Raw genomic sequence first — 23,026 nt, 5'->3', positions numbered from 1 at the left:
CAGGCTCCCCCGTCCCTGGGATTCTCCAGGCAAGAACACTGGAGTGGGTTACCATTTCTTTTTCCAATGCATGAAAGTGGAAAGTGAAAGTGAAGTCCTTCTCTCATGCCCAACGCTTAGCAACCTCATGGACTACAGCCTTCCAGGCTCCTCCGTCCATGGGATTTTCCAGGCAAGAGTACTGGAGTTGGGTGCCATTGTCTTCTCAGAGCAGTGCCATACAAAAGGACAAATAAGTCTTTCTGCATACTGAAAATATTTTATTGATTTAATTATTTTGCTTCAATGACTTAGTGCTTCGGAGCCAGAGTCACAGCCTGCAGAAGGATCTCCAACATAAATAGCACTAAGAATAAGTTTTTACATGGAAATCCATTTATATGTAGTTATTCCAGTAAAATCTGCTCCATCAGTTCAGGCATCAGTCCAATAAAATATAAATCTAGAACTTTGTATCAGCAAAAAAGAAGAGAAAGTCAGGCAGAATTTGCTGGCTAAGTATTGTTAAAAATCTTCTTTCCAGACAAAGAGTTTAGGCAGTTTTATTGATCAAAAGAAGACCAATAGTAATGTTTTATGTGTTTTTTTGTTGAAAAGTTCTGTTGAATTTTCCCCTCATTTTTAGCAGATGAAACAGCTAAATATATTTTTAGCAGATGAAGCAGCTAAATATGTTCAATTTGTATCTAAAATAGGAACCTTAAGAACCAAATATCAGGAAAACTTTCTTAAAAAGTATGGCTGAGTCCCTTCACTTTTCACCTGAAACTATCATGACATTGTTAATCAGCTATACCCCAGTAAAAAATGAGAAGTGTAAAAAAATAAAATCTTTCTCTCTCTCTCACACTCACACACACAAATAAATCTTGCATCTAAGAATGGATTGTGTGGATAAGTCTGTATTCACCAGGCAGTTTTCAGGGTGTGGGGAGAGGATGAGCTAGTTAAGTAGTAAAGAGTAAGTGCAGATGGGCAAATGATGCTGGGAGATAGAATTTGCATAAGGGAAAAAACAGCCCTACAGGCTGAAAACTTCACAACTCTATGAATTAGGTATTACAGTTCATTCTAAGATGTGTAAACTTAGGGTCAGACTTTGGGGTGTTTATTTATGATCACATAACAAATAAGTGGGCCAAGAAGTGAACCCATTCTTTCACCAAAAGCCCTTGTTCATCTATTACATCACTGTTTTCTTTTTTTAATCCTAAGTTATAACCTGTTGATGGGTTAGCAAATCAATTACTTGAACTATTACCAGTGTTTTTGTAAATGAAATAAAAGAGAAAAGATTCAAATAGAAAATGTCAAAATTCATCACACACAATAAAGATAAGAGCTGGAAGGACCTATTTGAGTCCTTATTCTCTGTTGTCAGATCCTAACTTGACTCAGGTTGGATGTGGTTATCCAAGCAAAACAAATATAAAATATTCAACATATACTGTGTGTAAGACGTTATGGTGGGTATTTGGGGTAAAAAGACACATGATTAAAGTTCCTGTTTTCAAAGACTTTACAGTGTAGTGGGAGAACAGATAATGGAATAAAAAAAAAAAAAAACGTCCTAGATATACAAAGGAAACCATGATAACACAAAACAGGGCCCTTGACCACCATGTGTATTCTGGAAAGCCTTCCTAGAATGGATGTTTCCTGTTTTGAGTCTGGAATCATAAGTTAAAATTTGGAGTTTTTACAGACAACATGTGAACATCACGTGCTAAAATATCACCTTCCCTGTGAAACTACACTAGTTCTCAGTTATTCAGGTCAAAGTATGAGGCAGAAATCTCTGAAGCTGAGATTGACAGGGTTACAGGTGGTGCATTTTGTGCCATAAGGACCCTATATTTTACCCTAAAGGCTACAGTGAGACAATAATGATTTTTAAGCATGGCAATGGAAAGAACTAATTAATTTAAAAAAAATTACTCAGGCCACTGTGCTGATTATGATTTTAGGATGTCTAGACTTGAGGTAAGAGGCTCTTGTTGCCCACATCAGAGGTAATGAAAGCTTGAACTAAATTGGTGGTAGAAGAAAGAGAAGGGGACAGCTTCGAACAACACGGAGGAGGTCAGATGTGAGGGACCATGATAATTAATCAGTTGTGAGGAGTAGGAATGAGGGGAATCTGGCCTGGGAGAAGTAATTATCTAGAAGCTATTAAATGTGTTTGGGAATGTAAAGATGCAGGGCTTTAGGGGAAAGAGAAATGAAGATGACTGGTCATCCTGGTCTGTTGGATATCTGAGTTTTTCTAATATATATGAAGGTTTGTAATTTGAGAGCCAAGTTGGGCATAGAATTCATAATTTAAACCTCTGAGATCACCGAAGGAAAGTAAGAATATAGAAAGAGAAGAGCAGCAGCCCAAAGTCAGATCCCCTGTGGAACATAAGGTTTAACTGGCCAACAAAGGACAACATCTCAGGGATACCAAGAAGGAGGTCAGGAAGAAAGAGAACAGGAGAGAATACAGGCACACCTGGGAGATATTGTAGGTTCTGTTCCACAAAGCGAGTATTGGAGTCGATCAAGTCACGTGATTTTTTGTTTTCCTAGTGCATAGAAATTATGTTAATGTTTAAATTATACTATAGTCTGTAAGTGTGCAATAGTATTGTGTCTAAAAAAGTGAAAATATCTTAATTTTTAAATATTATTGTTAAAAAATGTCAACCATCATCTGAGCCTTCAGCTAGTCATACTCTTTTTGCTGGTGGAGGGTCTTGCCTCTATGTGAAGTCTGCTGACTGATCAAGGTGGTGGTTGCTGAAAGCAGGAGTGTCTGTGGCAATTTCTTAACATAAGACCACAGTGACGTTTGCCACATGGATTGACTCGTCCTTTCACAAATGATTTCTGTGTAGCATGCAATGCTATTTGATCACATTTGCCCACAACAGAATCTTTTAAAATTGAGCTTTGTCCTCTCAAACCCCATCACTGCTTTATCAGCTAAGTTTATGTACCATTTCTTTTTAAAGTATGTATGTATTTATTTACTTGGCTGGGCCGAGTCTTAGTTGTGGCATGTGGGATCTAGGTCTCTGACCAGGGATTGAACCAGGCTCTCTGCACTAGGAACGTGGAGTCTTAGCCACTGGATCACCAAGGAAGTCCCTATGTACCATTCTTAATCCTTTGTTGTCATTTCCGCAGTCTTCACAGCAACTTTACAGGCAGTAGATTCCATCTCAAGAAACCATTTTCTTTGCTTATCTATATGAAACAATTCCTCAACTGTTCAAGTTTTATCATGAGATTGCAGCACTGCAGTCACATCTTCAGGCTCCACTTCTCATTCTAGTTCTCTTGCTGTATTTACCACATCTACAATTATTTCCTCCAGTGAAGTCTTGAACACCTCAAAGTCATCCATGAGGGCTGGAATCAACTTCTTCCAAACACCTGTTGACATTTTTATCTGTTCCCATGAATCACAAATCTTAATAGCATCTAGAATGGTGAATCCTTTCCAGAAAGTTTTCAAATTACTTTCCCCAAACTCATAAGAGGAATCACTGTCAGCTGCAGTCTTATGAAATGTACTTCTTACAAAGACTTGAAAGTCAAAACAGCTCCCTGATCCATGGGCTGCAGAATAGACATTATGTTAGAAGGCTTGAAAACAGCATCAATCTCCTTGTACATCTCCTTCAGAGCTCTTGGGTAACCAGGTGGATTGTCAAGGAGCAGTAATAATTTGAAAGGAATTTTTTTTGCTGAGCAGTATGTCTCAACATTGGGCTTAAAATATTCAGCAAACCAGGTTGTCAACAGATGTGCTGTCATCCAGGCTTCATTAGTTCATTTTACGGATCACAGACAGAATAGTTTCAGCATAATTCTTAAGGGCCCTAGGATTTTCAGAATGGCAAATTCGCATTGGTTTCAACCTAAAGTCATCAGCTGCTTTAGACCCTAACAAGAGTCAACCTGTTCTTCGAAGCTTAAGGTATTGACTTCTCTGGCTTTGAAAGTCCTAGAAGGATGGCATCCTCTTCCAATAGAAGGTCATTTTTCATCTACAAAAAAAAAAAAAAATCTGTTGTTCAAGATACTGAACTAAGTATCTTGGCTAGACCTTCTGGAAAACTTGATGCAGCTTCTACATTAGCACTTGCTGCTTCACTTTTTACTTGTATATTATAGAGATAGCTTCTTTCCTTAAACCTCATGATTCAGCCTCTACTGGCTTCAGACTTTTCTGAAAAAGTTCCTCACCTCCTCTCTCAGCCTTCATAGAATTAAAGAGAGTTAGAACCTTTGGGTTAGACTTTGGCTTAAGGGAAAGTTGTAGTTGGTTTGATCTTCTATCCAGATCACTCAAACTTTCTCCAATGGGCAATAAAGATGTTTCCTTTTTTATCATTCATGTGTTCACTGATGTAGCACTTTTAATTTCCTTCAAGAACTTTTCCCTTGCATTCACAACTTGGCTAACTCTTTGGCACAAGAGGAATAGCTTTTGACCTATCTCTGCTTTTAGCATGTCTTCCCCACTAAGCTTAATCATTTCTAGCATTTGATTTTAAGTGAGAGACCTATGACTGATTCTTTCACTTGAACAGTTCAAGGCCAATGTAGGGTTATTAATTGGCCTAATTTCAATATTGTTGTGTCTCAGAGGACAGAGAGACCCAGGGAAAAGGAGAAAAGCAAGAGAATGCGCTGGTCAATGGAACAGTCAGAAGAAACACAACATTTGTCACTTAGGTTCACAATCTTGGTGGGGTTCATGGTGGCCAAAAGCAATTACAGTAGTAATATCAAGGATCACTGGTCATACATCACTGTAACAAATATAATGATAATGAAAAAGTTTGAAATATTATGAGAATTACCAAAAGGTGACAATCAGACTTGAAGTGCACAAATGCTGTTGCAAAAATTGGTGCTGATAAGAGTTTCTGCATGCAAGATTGCCACAAACTTCAGTTTGTTTAAAAAAAAAAAAAAAAACTCTATAAAGTGCAATAAGCATGAGTTTCGTCTGTAATATACTGCAGAAATCAAGGAACTCTGACTCAGTAATTTTCAAACTGATATTCCTTGGAACACAGTTATTCCTTGAAATACGCTAAAAAGAAAATATGTAGTTAAATATATTTGGGAAATTCTGGGTTTAAAAATAAAACGTTACACAGATTGTGTTTTCTTTATTTTTTTTAATGAATGGAAGGACTTTTCCAAGCCTTTAGCATTTTAATTAACATGTAGGTCCCTAACACCTTGGCCTAAGTAGAGGATGAGGGTGAAGACAAAAGCAGTGAATGGGAGTGATGAACTAAGAGGTAAAAACTGGTGTCTAGAAGCTTAACTAAAGAGAGGAAACCAAGATAAGAGAGAAGCAGAAGTGGGGGAGGGTAGGACTGATAGCCTGGTGGAGAGAGTACCTGACTTGAACAGTACGAAAGTTCAAATTGAGGATGAGCAGTTTTTTTCCTGAAGAAAACTGGAGGAAAAGAAATAACAGTAAATACAGAGGCAGAAAGATCTTTAGATAGAGGAGGACATCAAGATAAATAACCGAATTTTATTTTCTGCAAAATATGAGTACTTCGCTTTTATGCAGTCAGGATGGATGAATGTTCATATGTGGATTTTTCTAGGAAGGGACCAAATATTTAATCATCTTCAAGAGATGCGTGAGCTCAAAAAAGGACAGACACTGCTGCTCCACACTGTGATGCCTGAGCTTTAATCTTTGGTTCCTTAACCTAAAAAATATGACATTCAAGGCTACATGTATTTTTTCAGTCTCATCCAGCACTGTTCCCCTTCACATCTATTAACTGCTGTCCCATCTGATTTTCTCCTGTGCGTATCCCGCCCTATTTGTTCAAACTCTTTTCCTGCTCACACACTCTTCCCTGTACATCCACCTATCTGAATCCTACCCATCCATCCATCACAACTCACTTCAGTTCACTGCCTCACCTGGCCCCACCATATCCTCCCCAAGAGCTGGAAATCTTACAGTTCGGTGACTGTCTATAGGATTTTTATTATTTTTATGTTCTGCTCTTGGTGGGAGGCTGTATGCCTTGCTGTGCCATGCTAAGTCGCTTCAGTTAGTCCAACTCTCCACAACCCTATGGACTGTAGCCCACCAGGCTCTTCTGTCCATGGGGATTCTCCAGGCAGGAATACTGGAGTGGGTTGCTGTGCTCTCCTCCAGGGGATCTTCCCCACCTAGGAATCAAACCAAGGTCTCCCGGCATTGCAGGAGGATTCTTTACTGTCTGAACCACCAGGGAAGCCCAAGAACACTGGAGTGGGTAGCCTATCCCTTCTCCAGGGGATCATCCCAACCCAGGAATTGAACTGGGGTCCCCCACATTGTAGGTGGATTCTTTACCAGATAAACTACCAGGGAAGCCCGGGAGGCAGTATACTTACCAGTAAATACCCTGGAGTCAGGTCACCAGGTTTGAATCATGTCTCTGCCCTTTCCAAGTTGAGTGACCTTCCCTAAGTTGCTTCAGCTCCCAGTCTCATTTTCTCTCTGTAAAATGGAAATCATAGCTGTACCTATCTGCTGGTGTGTTACGAGGAACAAATGAGATTCATACATGTCAAGTGCTTTAACAATGCTTAGGTAAACTCTTTCTCCTTTATTCCATACTTATTCCTATATATTTCTTATCTTTGCTATGTATTTTAAGCGGTTTGTGGGTAAGATCCACACCTTATACATTACTGCATTCTCTCAGTGCTTGAAACAGTGAATAATTGAATAATTTTTGCTAGCTACATGAATGAATGAATTAAATGAGTTCAACATTTGTCTCAGTATTTAATTTACAAAGAGAAAACAACTTACACACTGGGAAAAATGTGGCAGTTATAAAATTATGTCATTTAAAAAATAATAGTATGCATGTTATATGTATATATAGCTGGAATGACCAGCTGCATTTTAACTCCTATTGGAGCATATTTTAAAATTGATCTCTTCTATAAAATGCAAAGTCCAGCATATTTTTAAAGAACAACTTGAAATCAATTCCAGAAAAATATAAAAGATGTAATCTGTTATTTTAATTGACCGTTTTACTATGATATATAAATGCAACAAAGATGTTTATCATTTTCTGTATTCAGTTGAGAGAAAATAATTCCCTTGTCTTCAAGTAGTTTATGCCAAATGGGAGAAACAGCCTTCTAAATGCAGACATCTGATGCATTTTAAGTGCTGCAATAAAGATGTGCCCAGGAAACCATGAAAAAGTAAAAACAAGTCAGTCCTCTAACCAAGGGGTGCAAAGACTTAGTCATCCTGGTCCAGTAGATTTAAATCATGTCCCCCAGTTTATTCACTCATCCAATCTAGTAGGAAGTTACTCTTCTTGATCATTAAATGATATCCTAGTGCCATGAAAGAGTCAGTACCTTTCCAGAAACTGAAGAATGGATTCCATATGTTGTACGGAACGTGATATAACTAGAATCACAGTTTTCTCAGCTGGCTCACCTAGTGAATCAAAAGGCAGAGCAAATTATCACCCACAAACATTGAAATTATCACTGCTTTTTAGTATATGTTTATGCTGGGAAATAATTCAGGAATATTTTACTTAGAGTATATATGCTTTGTAAGCTGTTCCTTCTGTAGGGTTGTCTTTGCCGAAAATGCACTGGTTTTTGTTGGTTTCATTTTAACATAAAGAGTTATCGGGTCTACGAAAGAATCACAAACATAAATGATAGGTTAACTAAAGTTAAGGCCTATCAAATTATCTCTTAGGACTTATAAAATTATTTATTATAAACACATTAAATGGGGTTTTAGATAGATGTTCTACCATGGTGAATAGATATTTTGTTAAAATGTAGTCTTCAGTTTATCTTATATAGAGGGCTCCATTGTTTCTGTTTCTGCTTCAGACTCTGGTAAGCTGAGTTTTACCAGAAGTAGGTTTGCTCACCTCTGAAAAGACTCATGTGTATTTTGAAGCATCTGTCTCATTTTATACAGTAACAATCTAAGGAAGACACTGCACAGCAGGATGATTGGTTATTGTTCATCTCAATTTATGGATAGATTATGTTCAAAACTTAAGGATAGATTAGGTTCGCTTCCCTGGTGGCTCATCTGGTAAAGAATCCGCCTGCAATGTGGGAGACCTAGGTTCAATCCCTGGGTTGGGAAGATCCCTGGAGAAGAGAACAGCTACCCATGCCAGTGTTCTGGCCTGGAGAATTCCATGGACTGTATAGTCCATGGGGTCACAAAGAGTCAGACGCAACTGAGTGACTTTCACTTATGTTCAAAAAGTCGCCAAAGAGCACAAAGAGGCCATTTCTTGGGTAGAGTGAGTTTTGTATAAAATTTGGATTTATAGAGTGTTCATAATTGGTAGTGTGGGGAGTGTGTGTGTGTGTGTGTGTGTGTTAGGGAAGGAGGTGATAATGCTGGAATGCAAATTTATTACTCTTGGGTTATGTATGCTATGAGTTGTTCAAGTTATATTTTCCTGATTTAAGCAAAAATATTCTGGAATTCTTTTCCCTGCAAGAAAAGTTTTTGAAAAATCTCAGAGCATCATTATTCTGGTAATATATTTGGACCACTATCAATATTTTCTGCATTTAAAGAAAAGCGTCACTGGTAGACATTTTATTACTTTCCTTTTTTTTTTTTTTTTTTTTTTTTTTTGAGGCATTTCAAATGCTTGAAACCCAGGAAACTCTGGGTAGTAGGAAACTCAGATCTTCTGCAGCATTCACCCCTAATTGCCCTCACCCTTAGGCACATACACAAACACCTCCATTTTCTTAATGGTTAAAGTTTTCCTAGGATTCCAAAACAAAGTTCCAGCTTTCTCATATTCTCATAGTCTTCAGTTGCTTTGAGATTAAACATTTCATTCATGTAATCATATGGTGTAAACATTCCTTTAAATTGGTAGTGCCCTACTTAAAAATAAGTTCAAAGCAGCAATAAATATTTTAGATATGTTTGGTCACTCCTGCCGTGAGTTATTTTCCTACAAATTCTATTCTCACTATAGAAGCGTTTGTAAAACTTTACATACTATATTTTTGTGCTAAAATTTTCTGGAATGATATCCTTTTCCACTAAACATAAAGAATCTCACATTAGTTTTACTTCTTCTAAATAATGCAGGACTGTAAGTTTAGTAATTTTACAAAGATTAGTCAATGCTTATTATCCCCAAATAATGGTCTTTTACGTGTTCTAACAGCAAATTGAACATGTGGTTTCAGAGTAATTGAGATTGGAGTAAATCCATATAGCTAATAAAACTTTTATTAATATTAAACTAAGTTTAGAAAATATTCAAGTGACTCTAAAATACATCATAATTTCATGTACACTAAGTATATTTTTTGCCAACTAAAAGTCATCAATAATTGTAACAATGCCAATTTTAATTGAATTTCAACTCCTTGTCCATATATATATATATATATGTATATATATATATATATATATATATATTTCTTTGTCTTGCTTTATATTGAAGCTTGTAAGAATTTTAGCAGTTTGAGAATTTAATCACCATAATTGACTTTTAATAGCTGGAATGCTGTTGACTCTCTCCCTTAAAAAAATGATTAATTCCTGAATCTGAGGAAGAAAAAAGCAGCCTCTGACCTCAGGAAACTGGCCTGACCCTTACAAGGAGGCTTCAGGATCACTGGGAGCTGGCCTGGGGCTCACAGCTCAGTCATGGTGTTCTCCTATTGGACCTAAACAACCTCACAGAACACCAGCATCAGACAAGTCCACATGATGATGTGAGGTAAAAAAACACTATAATTTTGTCTAAGCACAGACAAAAGCAAGATCACTCTATACAACTTACCTGAACATTAACATCCTCCTTTACTCCTTATAGGAGCAACTGCTTCTTCTCTATCAATCACAGTTTTAGCCTAGGTCTAGTCGCCAAGTTGTGTCCGACTCTTTGTGAACCCATGGACTGTAGCCCACCAGGCTCCTCTGTCCATGGAATTCTCCAGGTAAGAATACTGGAGTGGGTTGCCATTTCCCTCTCAAAGGGATCTTCCTGACCCAAGGATAGAAACCCTGTCTCCTACACTGCAAAGTCTTTACCATCCGAGCTACCAGGGAAGGTCTAGTCCTAGATAAGATTAAGCTTAATCACAGAATTATTGCCAATCCTGACAGAGCCCAATCCAGAGCAAAGCTCTTCTTTGAACCCTTCCCCAAATCACTTAACCAGAGCTCTGATCCTACAGCAAGTCCTTTCTGAACCCTCTTACCTAGTCATCTCATGGTTCCTTCCTATCTCCCTCACAGCAGTGAGCAGTTAGCACCACCTTCTCAACTCCAGTTGTGTTCCTGGTGGTTTTTGGCAGGAGGGTATGATACATCCATAGCCCCCAAATTGTGACTATTGAACTAGTAGTTAAGTAAAAATGTAAAAGACCTGTGTAAACTGTAAAGTTCTGTCTAAAAGTTGATGTATCATGACTTCTAGGCTTAGAATTTTGTTCTCAGTAAAATCCTCCAAACCCACAAGTGGTTTTTAACATTCTACTTTTAAATATATATTTGATGAATAGTTCCCTTCCTAAATATAAAACATATGTATTTTCTACTCTACTCTACCCCTCCACTGAATAAAGATCCCATGGCTCTAAAGAGAAGTTAATTCTTCTTAAGAGTTTCCATTGTGCTTGGGTAATCTTTGTTCTAGTTCAGATTTTAAATTAGCATCTAAATTAATGGCAAGTCATATCCCTGTCCTCTCAAATAGTAATGGATCAATACTTCTTAGACATTATACTGCCAATTCTAAAAGGTAAGTAACATTTATTTTTCCTTTAGTTAGCACTTTTGATGGTAAAACTTTTAACCACTGGATGTAGCAACAAAAAGGGGGGTGGTTTGGTTCCATCCATTTGTTTCACTATCTTTTAATATCCATCACTTTACTTCTGTGTGTGCCTGAGGACCTTGATATAATGGATCCTTTTATTGCCATGGTACTGATTAGCATGAATAGATCTACATCCAGTCCCCAGTTCCCTACACCCAACAGATTAAATATGTATCTAGTTATCTTCTAGAACAGAATCTGCCACATCACTCTGACGTCTAGACGTGCTGCCCTTTCTGAACTATTTTTATTTGGAAAGGAATCCAAGGTTTCCAAATAACCAGATCTTCCACTTGGAAGATGCTGGGTGCTGGTTTGTGACCTTGCCTTATGTAAACATTTTAATATCGGATCCCTAAAATCCAGAGGCTCCCCAAAGGGGATTAAAACATAATCCCCTCTCTGTTATCGCTGTAGTGGATTAACTCTGTTCTGTCTGCGGCCGGTTTGCTCCCTGAAGGCTACAGCAAAAAGACTCAGCGCTCCTTAAACATGCTATGGAATTGGAAGTTGTAATTGGAGATTTCCAAAGGACAGGAGTAAAAATGACACACTATTAAAGCTGAATATTTCATGAGTGCCTTTCTTAAAGAAGGACCAGTTCGAAGCGCTTTTATAACCGCCCACCACCGACCCCCCAGGAAAAAAAAAAAAAATCCCAATTCAGTAGAAGCGTTTGGAGTAAAATCAAAAGGAAACGCAGCCGCCTTTCAGATAGTCAGAGAAACAGGTAGCGGAAATGTGTTCCCCGTTAAAAGTTCACAGAATTGTGTAATTAAAATTCGTAATTAAAATTGTGTAATTAAAATACCGTCTATTTCGGTCAATCAGTTTCTGTGGTTTTAATAACGGGTATCATGATTTTTACCTTTTTTCCAATTTGTTTGGATATTTTAAACTGTTTCTTAAGAGAACGAAGCAGTTCGCCATTTTTAATGTTTTTGACCATTCATCGTCTCCAAACACCAGAATATTCTATGAAACCAGAGATCAGTAGCTTTCCGTGTTTAGAATGAGGACTTTGCTTAAGGTTCATCAAGGCCCAAGGATGGGTAGGAAGACACAGTTTCCGAGGTGAATCAGGTCACCTTCTTTCTCACCTCGCCCCAGTCAAGAGTAAACCTCCCGGATTTCTACCGAAGAGAAGTACGAAGAGTGGCCTCCAAACGAGCGACACGGCGGCTTAAGGGTTAAGGGAGCGGTTCTAACCGGCCGGAGCGCGGGGGGCTTCGGAGGAGCGCGCGCGCAGACCCTCCAATAAACACAAAGGAGGGCCTGGGGAATAGAAACCCAAATCCACTTGTAATCGTACAAGAGATTCGGGCATAATTACTTGAGCAACCTAGATTAAGATTGATGAGCCTTTAAAGTGGCGCTTCAGATCGACCGCCTAGCCCTTTGGAAAGAAAAACCTTATGGAGCCAAGGCGGACCCCTGACTCCGTTCGGCCCCAGCGGAAGCTGCCCGCCCGAGACCCGCGCCGGTAGCCGGCGCGCCCCAGGGCCGGGAGGGCTCCCCGGCTGCGGGCTTGAAGGGGCTGGGAAGCGGCAGAGTGAAAGCAGGGGCTCCTCGTGAGCCCGCCCCGGGCGGGCGGTCCCGACCGGGATGCAGGCTGACACCCAGTTTGCCCCACAGCCATACACACCACCACCCCCAAACCCCCGCCCTTTAAGCGCGACAGCCGGCCGATTCCTCCCTGGTCCTCCTGCAGCAGAAACGCCCGGCTTTGTGCAGGATGGTTGTGAACTCGGCGTGTGCCGCTCCCTGGAATCGTGGGCTCCGCCGCGGTCCCCGCACTCGGACGGGGACCAGGCCCGGCCTGCTCGCCGCGGTTCCGGCGGTGCGAACGGGTCTCCCCGCGAGGAGCCGCCGCTCGCGAGGGGCCCGGGCCTGAGCGGCCGCACGGGACCTACCTTTTCATTCCTTTCCCTCTACTGTTACTGTGACTCATTTAAGTGTGTACTGGAGAGGGTGGGTTGGGGGTGAGGGGGGTGCGGGGGTAGAAGGGAATATAATGAGCCCTGGCTACAGAATAACGAATACATTTTTTTTTTCTAAGTCTATATTTTAAGTACAGACTTGAGGGGAGCGAAGAATGTCCCCGCTCTACGGGGAATCTTAAATGGGCAGTTAAGTAACCCCCTCCCCTTTTGAATTAATATTCTAATACGTGAGATTTTTAATTTTCGATTTTAACTCAGGTGGAAGGAATTCGAAGTAAGCACCTTAGGAGGCACACTTTCTAAAAATCTCTTTACTGAAGCTTAGTTTTTCTAGTCCCCAAAGTTGAGAAAGGGCACTTTGCAGATGCTCTTCTGAGAATCGTTTTGTTCAGTCGTCTTACAATTTCATAATGTTTGGCTTATTACAGGTGAGAAAAAAAATCACTGCTACAATTTTCCTGCTTTTCTGCATAAACAATGTATTTAACGTCCGCGTTTTGCGAGTGTATCGATGTGCGCGTGGGGATACCTTCCTGCAAGATGCAAACCCGGTAGTGCAGTGGGGTTTACATATTAGACCTGTACCTCTTCACATCCTCCCCCCCATCCTGGGGGGCCGCTGCTGCCCAGTGGACGGGATTTACACGTTGGCTGGTCTTTGGGGACCGTGCTGACTGCCCTGAGCGTCTCTTCCGAAAGGAAAGCCCGTGCGTGCTCAATGGAAAATTAGGGCCTGAGAGAGTCATTCTGCACTTTTAAGTTGGTTAATGTCAGCGCCCCACTAACCATGTAGGATTTCTAGGCAGAGGTTGTAAACTTGCTTAGTGAGGGTCACTTATTCGATTTTGTGACCTCTTGGGTTTTTATAGAATTATTTATCTCCAGTCTGGTTATAAGAATGTGTAACAACTAAGCAGACCTATCTCACATGAAAGGAGCTTGCCGCATAATATAGACACTTTTTTTCAGTGCATGTTTAAAAACCTGAGGTGCCCTTCCGGGAGGGAGCAAGCAAGGGCAAAGAGGCACAGCCTGACTCCTCTGGTGCCTTCTTCTTTCAGGTCCAGTGGTTCTCAGCACTCCTGCCCAGCTCATTGCTCCTGTGGTAGTGGCCAAGGGGACTCTCTCCATCACCACGACCGAAATCTACTTCGAGGTAGATGAGGATGATCCTGCCTTCAAGAAGATCGACACAAAAGTGAGTTAAAATGATTCCGTGTGCAGTACTGGTGACTTTGTGGCAGGCAGGAAGTGGTTTTCAATTTTGCTTGGTTTTAAATGACAGTGGGGGAGGGGAGCACATTCCCATCCTCCTCATAGAAAATGAAATGAGTGAAATAACACTTGCTCTATTTTATGGGATTGGAGAATATAGTAACCATCTTAAATCCTGTTATTACATTTTAACAGTTTCTCTGTGCTAGTGCCTTTGTGTGCACTTGGGCAGATTTGGTAGTGAAGCCAGTTGCTCCCAAGTCCCTGGGGTACAGCATCTCAGATTCTCTGGGAAGACTGGGAAAGGGCTCATGGAATTTCTTACTAAGGTCACTTTTAATTTCCAAAAGTATACATTGAAGTATGAATCACTGTTTATTAAAAGATTGTAAGAAAACTATGGAGGGGCATTTAGATATAAATTCATCTCTATTATTACATCCAGTTTTCATTTCCTGAAATAAGAATGCGTTTTATATGTGAATTTAAGAAGAGAAATCGATTCTCCGAGAAGCGTTGCTTTAAAACGTGTATACATAGTATGTATTGGTGCTCAGATGTTTAAAGATGAGGTCTTCTGTGGTTGTAGTGCTGGACAACATATATTTGGATGATTTTAAATGCATAAGTATTTGTTTATTATATTTTATTTTGTAAAACTTAAAACCTGAGTATTCAGCAGCTCTATACCTCTGAAGTTTCTTCTGAAATCAATTCCATTGTTGTTTTAACTTTTATGTTACTGTGCCATTTGTAAACTTTTTTTTCCTGAGGCTATCAATTCAAGAACATAAGTCATGCTAGATAAACAAGCATCATTTTACAAAAATCTGCCTTTAAAGTATTTTTCAGAGGCAGTTGTTCTAAAATAGCAAAAAACAAATACTCCCAAAGATCCAAAACTTTATTTGTGTTTAATTTATATATAGAAGCAAAACATTATAAAATGCTATTTGTGGAATAGCAATTAAAAGTCTCAAATTTACCTGCACCTGAATTAACTAACCAGGGCCCATAGGTGATTAGCCCCTCCCAGACGTGTTGACTCTTAAAATACTCTGGAGGATAGTCACAGGACTTCTTTTATTTCTAGCTCCAAAAGAATAGAATTTTGAAAATGAGTTTGAATGTAGTGCATTTGATTTTAAATCATTTAAAGTTTGTCTTTATGCTTTTATCATTGGCTTGCTCTATAAAGTAAACAGTAATTTTGGATTTCTGATTAATTTATCCTGCCTGGAACCCTTACTGCATAAAATAAGGTTTGACATATATTAGGTCAGAAATTACCTTCATTTTATTAGCATAGTTTTCATATACAAATTTCAAAAGTTTTATTAGGACTTTGTTAAGTTCATTTTTCTCGGAGTTTGTCTGATTTTTAACTCAGCAACCATGACTGTCATGACATATTTCATCCTTATAGTGTCAAAAATTCTACATAAATAATTAACCCAAAAGAGCAGGCTTTCAAAGGTAGATTTAAATTGTTTCTGTTGTCGAATGGAATAGTCTTATAAGTAAGTCAGAAGCTAACAGTAGATCATTATATTGTGTACCTATACAAAAAGAGCTTTTTGCCAATATTTTAAGGTTTTATTTTTAATTATTTCATTAGCATATTTCTCAAAATGTTTAAAATATTCAAGTGGTTCAGTTTTCAAATTTAAGGATTACATCTTTTGACAGGAAAACAATTTAAAGTGAGACACAACAAGTTTTATTTTACTTCATTTATTAGCTTCTAATTAAATAAAACCAGCAACAGAAATTAAAATCTAAATCACAAAAGTAATTATCCAGTGTATTTCAAGTGCATTTTTCAAATATATAATTCAGATATTCAAGCGTTATTATATAAGCTGAATTCAAATTTCTTTGAATATATTTAAATAACATTTCAAGTATATTTATGGAATGTTAGAAATAGAACAAGCAATATATTTGAAACAAAATGTAAACTTTTTAAAGTTCAGACACTTTTAAAGACAGATAAAAGTACCAGGAGGAAATCTACCTTTAAATTATATCTTTGTTAGTGGAAAATGTCTGGAACATCCAAAATGCCAATTTAACTTTTGTTCACCAAATCACAAAACACCAACATCCACACTTTCAAAGACAATGTGAGATCACAATATTTGTTACAAATCAAAATATACATTACACTTTTCCTTCAGATGGCATATCCAAATCATGTTTACTCACAGCCAAGATTGCTATAATCCTCTGATAGTTAGCATTCACAGCGGTCTTGCGTTACAGCCAGGCTGTTTTCCGGGTGTTCCTGTGTACTTTTCAAGGGCGATAGGAAATCCTTTGTAAAGAAGTCTTCTAATACTTGTGGGTTTGGGGTGTTCTCCATCTGCTCTCCCTACTTTTTCTCCCCTTGGAGGGGTGGGTGAGATGATGCCTTAAGCGGTTGCCTTAGCACTCCTTTTGAAGGAAGAGATTGTTTGCACTGCTGAGTGGAATATTAGATAGGAATCGAACAGGAAGTTTACACTGCATGAGAACTTTTCAGAATGAATAGTATAATCACATTTCGGCTCTCGATTAAAATTGTCCTCTAAAGTTTCTCTAAACTTTTCGGGTTGGTCAGGATCTCCCTCGCCAGTCGCCACGTTTGTTTGGCAGCGTTCTCTAGAGCCGAGTGAGGTTTGCCTTGAAACAGATCTAAGTTCGGTAGGAAGTAGTGAGGACAGCGCCGGCACTGCAGGCAGGAGATGAGTTGCAGCAAAATCCCGTTCAGCCTGTCACCCAGGCAGGACTCGTCCCAGTCCGACTCCCGGGGATGCTTCTCACACTCGTAGGAAACCAGAGTCTTCATGTGGTAGTTGTTAAGGGGCTGGCCCGGCAGTTCCAGGTGACGATCCCGCAAGGTTTTGAGGATGGAGAGGCATTTCTTCCTGCAGCCCCCCATCTGCAGTCTGTTCTCCGCTTCCGCGAACTGCAGCACCCAGGCGTCGCTCTCGGCCGAGCTCTGCTTGCCGGCCAGGGAGTGGCACTCCTTGGACAAGAGATTGAACCCTTCCGCTTTGACCTCCGCCACCCGGTTGGGTCCCGGCCAGGGGATGTGGGGAAGTGGCCAGTGGGCAGCACTCCTGGGCCAGATCCCGGTGCATTTAAAAGCCGGGGTGATCTGCACCACGTACCTGTCTCGGATCCTCAGTTTCACTTCGCTGGTGTCCGCCACCATCTTTACCACATCCCTGTAGCTACACTTGTCTACCGCCTGAGCCACCAGCGTCTGAAACCTGGACCGGATTTTGCGCGCCGAGAGGTAGCCGGAGGCAGTAATGAATTCCACCCAGAGCGACATGCTCCTCTTGCGGCCGTCGCTCAACTTGAGCACGGCGCAGCCGGGCAGCGAGCCGTCGTCCACAAAGTTGAACACCCCCATCTGGTTAAGGTAAAGCACCACTTCGAATTCGGTGGGGGAGATGACCTCGAGGCCCTCGTAGCGATTGTCCATCTCGTTGAGAGAGCTGATGAACCGGGGCTCCTGCACCTCCACCTCCTTCAGGACGTCGGAAACTACTTTGCAGACTTCCCGGATGGTTTTGGCAATGGCAGCTTTCCTGGCTTGGCATTTTTCGTTGTAGTATTTATTCAGATGGTAAACCAGCTTGGCCTGGGCCGCTATCATGTTGGGGCAGAGATCCGGGTTGTACACCGGAGTCTCGCAGTAAGCTGTGGGATCCAACGCGGCTGCTAGAGCTGGAGCCAACTTCGGTGGAGAAACGGGCCGCGGCGCTCGGAACTGTACCAGAAGCGTCTCTCCGAAGTGCGGCGGCGGCTGGGGACTCCCTCGCGCTGTTCTCCCCTGCCTTTTATCTTTGAGCCCAGCCGGCCTTAAAGTGAAAGGTTGTTCTCCCCCCACCCCTTCTCTCTCTCTCTCTCTCCGTCTCTCTTCCTCTTTTAAAGAATCCTTCCTTGTGTGAGAGAAACGCGTGCAGAGATCACCTCAGTTATAAAAACAAAAGTTGCGGTGAGACCCAGCAAAGCTCTTCCAGTAGTCAAAATAATCAACCCTTTCCGTATTTATTTACGCTTGCCCGTGATCATGGTGTGTGCCGGGCTGTGAATCGGATGGAGGAAAAGTGTGCTGAGTGTGCGTCGGGGATGAGTGTGCGCCTGTGTATATGTCAGAAGAAGCTGCTGTTGGTTTGTCTTAAGAGCCCAGATGCACTCGTGTGGAAATTATAAAGGCAGGGCCAGGCAGGCTGGCGGCCAATCGCCACTGGGCTCGTCACGACAGCCTCCGTCAGCTCCAGCCCGGCTAATTAATCCCCCCTCTTGGATATAGGCACACAAACTAAAGGTAGGAGGCTGCTGCTGGGCAGAAAACCACCCAGGCCACCTAGACAGTTTTGGAAATCAGGAGGAATCTCTCAGCTTTGGTATTAATTGAAGCATATTGACGTTTTGAAAAGACTTGGCAAAGGGGTTCTCTTCTGTGCTGAAAAACCCTGCTTGTCTTTTTAACCGACGAAATGCAAATACAGGTGTACTAATGGTCATCCATCAATTGGTGAATTAGATGGGGTTTTCTAAAACAAAAGTCACTAACTTGCATTTAGAGTGAGATAATTAACGCCTGTTAATCCTGGAGGTCTTTTTGAATGCAGGTTGGGAGTTTGCTCTTCAGTGTATATGCAGGCTGGTTTTGGATGGACTGATACCAGTGTAATTTTCTGGATGTTCCCATATTAGAATGATTTTTTTTTATGTTATGCAGTGTTTTACCTATGTTTTTCTCCTCATTTGAAGTTGTTGAAAGGAATCTGAAAATGACTGCTGTTAGATGTTGTCTACTCCAGTTTAAGTTGGGATGTTTAAAAAATGTTTAGTACACCCCTCCCCCCATCTGCAGTCCTCTTTGTACTTTGATAGACTTGCCCAACATTATAACCAGGACACTAACTTTTTGTACGCACTGGCAGACATATCTGTGAAAGAAAACTCTCTGAGATTCAGAGATTATCTTAATGTGAGTTCATAATGAGGTGTGTTTGAATACATGACAGTTCAGGAGAGGTCATGGAGATGAGACCTAGGGGCAGATACCTATCCTGAAAATTTGTGTGTTCGGGCTTTCTGTCTTGTCTACAGATGTGTTAATTTAGGATATATCTTCTCTCCTAAGGGATCTTTAGTGGTCATCTGACAGCAGACTTCTAATTTTATAATATTGCAATGACTTGATTAAGGGAAATGGTTAAGATTTTTAAAGAAAATTAATTTGCAGTCACCTGGGATTTTAAAATTTACATCATTTTTTAAAAAAACTTTGAAAGAAATCAATATTTTTAAATTTGGGAATCTAAAAAAGGAGGGCAAAATGGATTTATGTAGAGCTTTTTTTTCCCCCTGCTGGTACCAACTGCGTGCTTGATGTACTGTAAGTGGAAGAAATACTACTTAGGGGTTCTGTAGTTGTTTTTAAACCTAGGCAGATTTTTAACACCCTACCTTGAATTAAGACTATTTCCAGCAAAATCCTATAATTCCTGGAACAGGTTTGTAGTCACTTTCTTTCAGAGCCACTTGTAACAAGATCTTGTTCAGGGCTCCCACTTTCTACTCAAGCGTTTGAATTTTTTTTTTTTTCCTTTCTTCTTTGCACAGGTACAGCATCATACTTTTTTGTTATCCAAGGGTGGTAGATTCCGATTTAGCTTAAAACAGTATATTAGATTCGGGGCCCACAGCATCCACCTACTCTGTTCCCCAAGAACCTTGCACCCCTTTAGGAGCAGGGATTGGGCGTAACCGCCAGCCCCTCCCTACTTTGGCACCGAGGCGGGTGAACGCACTACTACCTTTTGGCAGTTGGAAGAGAAGGAAGAGGAGGCAAGTCACCGCCGGGGAACCTGCGGCCACGAAGACGAAGATGTGCCGGTGGTCTCTGGGGGAAGCCACCTCTGTCCCCACCCAGTGCAGGTCCCGCGTGCTCCCTGCCGGTCCCGCGGCCCTACGCTCCCTGACCATCCTTCTTTCCTCTATCTGCTCCATGTCCCATAGGTTTTGTGTGTGCGCGCTTATGTGGTATGTGAAAACCTTATTAAGGGTCCCGGGTTTCTCCACGTTTGCTGCAAGTGTTCTTCCCACGCTCCCCGCCGCCGCCCGGGCGCACGTGTGGTAGCGGCCGAGCCCGCGCTTTCTGGTCCCGGGGTCGCGGGGCCCTTGCGCCCAGCGCGCTCTCCCTTGGATTCAGGTCAGAGTGGCCGTTGTTTTCTTGGGCCACCTGCAAATGCCCCCAGTTGCCGAAGACCTGAGGCAGCCTGGGATTCGGAGGCCCCGAGGCCGTTCGGGGGACCGCGGCGGCGGCCGTCCGGGTGGGTCGGACTCGAAGGACTCGAGGCGCGCCGGGCGGTAGCGCTGGAGCCAGGCGCGCAGGTGGCGCATCTTCGGGGCTCACTGTGCGGCTTAATTGGGTTAAAGCAGAGCTAAACGCCAAAGCACTTTGTGCAAACTAATCCTTTTCACTAACGATTTGCACTTTGAAGAAGAAAAATGGATGGTGAGAAAAGGACTAAAAACTCGTTAGTCCTAGAGTGTTCCCGGGAAGTGAAGTCTTTGGGCTTCAAGGACGCTGGGACCGTGTTTCCTGAGCTGCTTCCTTCAGCACCCTTCACGCTGGGAGCTGACAGTGATTTACATAACATAGGATTCACCCACCCGCTCTCATCACCGCGGGTGAACTGGGCGCCCTAGAATAATACTCCCGCGCAAGTATTGCTTGTTGCTGCAACACCGTGATTTTCTGTTACACTGAACACGTGAAATGAATTGCCTTCTGTAGCTGATCCTTCCAGTGATCTCAGACACCTCTCATTGTTGAAGGGAAAATTAAACTGTTCTGAGGAGTGTGCTTTCTATTCCCCCCCTTTTTTTTTTAATTGAAATGACCTATGGAGAGGAACTTAAAATATATAGTACGCTTTTGTGTAATTCTGCTGATTTTCAGCTAGGCTTTGGAGATAGATCTGATTTGTTGGAGCGATGTATTTAACAATTTTAAAGTAATTTTTATAAAATATCATTTGACCTATGGAACTAATTATTTTATATGGTTGTGTAATGCACGGAAATAGCTTAAAATCAATTTTATTTACTTGTGAAAAGTTCATAAAACAGCTCTAATGACACCAGTCTTGTATATATACATTTTTTTTCACTATAAACATAATCATAGTAGTTAGTATTAGAATGAAAGCTTGTGTGTGTCCAATGCTTCAGGATATAAATACTTAATTGTTTTCATTGATATGCTGTGCGGACATCTTTGACAAGAGCTAATAATAGAATGATAATTGAAGAAAACTGACCTAATTGAAGAAAAGACCCCAAGAATCTCAGGATTTAATGATTGTTTGAGATGCTCATATTTGAGTGGTATTTGGGATATTAAGGTCTAACCAACTTGACTTTTCCATTTCACTTAGTTCACTAGGTGGCTTTGATTTAGAATGTTCTATTATTTTTAAAAAATGGAGAAAATCACAAGCACACCATTGTCAAAAATTGTAAGAATGTTAATGAATATAAAATAATTAAATATTGTGATCCTTACTACTTCCAAGCATTTAAAATAACAGTGGTGAAATAACTTTTTTCTAAAGTGGTATTTCCTAGGTAACTTATTCTCCCTTCTGTAAACCTACATAACTTATATGGGACACACAAAATAATGGGCAAAGAGACACCCCATTAGATTAAAGAAAAACTCTATTATGTTGAGAAATGTAGGAATGCAGGGTTTCTTTTTTTTATCTTAATTTAAATATGAATTACATGTTCATAAATTTAAGCAATTGTGACCTTTCATCTGGAAAAATGTATCTGTTAGTTAGAGGTTATGCACACACATATTAAATGCACAGATAGATACTGTTCTGTTTTTTCATTATCTGCTGGCTGCTATTCTACTCACAAGTATTCACGAATATAAAGTTCTATTTTTTTAATATGTGCTTATTACACTGGGGAGATAAAAAGAATATGAAGTTGAGTTTATTAAATTATTTATCCCTACTGCTGGAGTGGTTTTGAAGGCTCATTGTACACATCTGATTTCTTCCCCTGCCCCCACCACCCCCACCCCGAACCCATCTCCTCTTTTTTTAAAATGCACCTAGGCTATTTCATCTGTTTCATTCTGCCAGACACAATATATTTCCTTTTTAACACTGGAGAAATTAAAGACAGATATTTGTGCAGGGTTTTCTTTATGTGTCACATTAAATAAAAATAGAGGGAGTTTTTCTGGTGATGTGATTTGATGGTGCATCTATACCTTTCTTTCTATTGTGACTCCTTATGTAAGAATACTTGAAACAAAATAGCTTGAAAGCTTCAAAAGTTTCAGTGAGTTCTTAAAATAATTATTTCATATTTTAATATCGTCTATGGCAAAGGAGAGCAGAGAATTGAGATCATTGTTGGCACAATTTAGACCCTATTTTTCTTTAACCAGAGTATCTTGATAATTGTGGTTACATTTAAAAATTATTTTCTTAATTCTTCACTTGAATATTCTAGACTGTTGCCTCAGTTTTCCTCATTCCCCTAATACATGATCATACAGTCACAATGGTAGCAGGGAGTACTCTTTTTTTTTTTTTTTTTGCTTACTTTGTTGCTTAGAAAATTTGTTATTGGTCTTAATAAATGTTGAAAGTAATTTTGAGATTAAAAATAGAAATTGGAAGTGTACTTTACCAGAATCATCACCACTGCTAGATTTGCACATTTGAGTGATTCTGGATAACTCTGGCCAAAACCTTTCTTTTGGTAGAAAAAATAAATTTAAGCCTTGATTATTCAGATCATTGTCTCAGTTTCCTCACTTATTTTGAATGTAGACACAGAGATGCAGGATATTTTAAGTTGTATCTGTAAACTGACAAATTTAAGGGGCAGGGTTATCAACCAAAAGATTTTCTTATGGTTCACAATGAATTGTGATCTCTA

The 23,026-nt window shown here is 40.4% G+C and overlaps 2 protein-coding genes and 1 long non-coding RNA gene across 8 annotated transcripts in view; 1 reads left to right on the top strand and 2 right to left on the bottom strand.

The window, feature by feature from the left end:
- NBEA (neurobeachin) overlaps positions 1–23,026 on the top strand; it is a 672,120-nt gene that overhangs the window by 447,106 nt on the left and 201,988 nt on the right. For all 6 annotated transcript variants that reach the window (XM_070380422.1, XM_070380424.1, XM_070380423.1 and 3 more), the window contains one exon: positions 13,894–14,030. In XM_070380422.1, the coding sequence (XP_070236523.1) occupies positions 13,894–14,030 (137 nt within the window). The remainder of the gene's footprint in view (positions 1–13,893; positions 14,031–23,026) is intronic.
- Positions 6,433–7,696, bottom strand: LOC138990259 (uncharacterized). Its single transcript, XR_011466379.1, has 3 exons — positions 7,593–7,696; positions 7,408–7,489; positions 6,433–6,520 (listed from the first exon to the last, which is right to left on the bottom strand). It is a non-coding gene; the product is annotated as an uncharacterized lncRNA (long non-coding RNA).
- Positions 15,600–18,419, bottom strand: MAB21L1 (mab-21 like 1). The gene has a single exon (XM_005893638.3). It carries the CDS (start codon positions 17,694–17,696, stop codon positions 16,617–16,619), a length of 1,080 nt encoding a protein of 359 aa, XP_005893700.1. The 5' UTR covers positions 17,697–18,419; the 3' UTR covers positions 15,600–16,616.

Source organism: Bos mutus, chromosome 12 (genome assembly GCF_027580195.1).
Source record: "Bos mutus isolate GX-2022 chromosome 12, NWIPB_WYAK_1.1, whole genome shotgun sequence".
In the NCBI taxonomy this organism is placed as follows: Eukaryota; Metazoa; Chordata; class Mammalia; order Artiodactyla; family Bovidae; genus Bos; species Bos mutus.
This window is presented reverse-complemented; position numbering and strand designations above follow the sequence as displayed.

Excerpts from the sequence above, each read along its gene's own strand:
- MAB21L1 (XM_005893638.3), bottom strand. The coding sequence starts at position 17,696 with ATGATAGCGGCCCAGGCCAAGCTGGTTTACCATCTGAATAAATACTAC.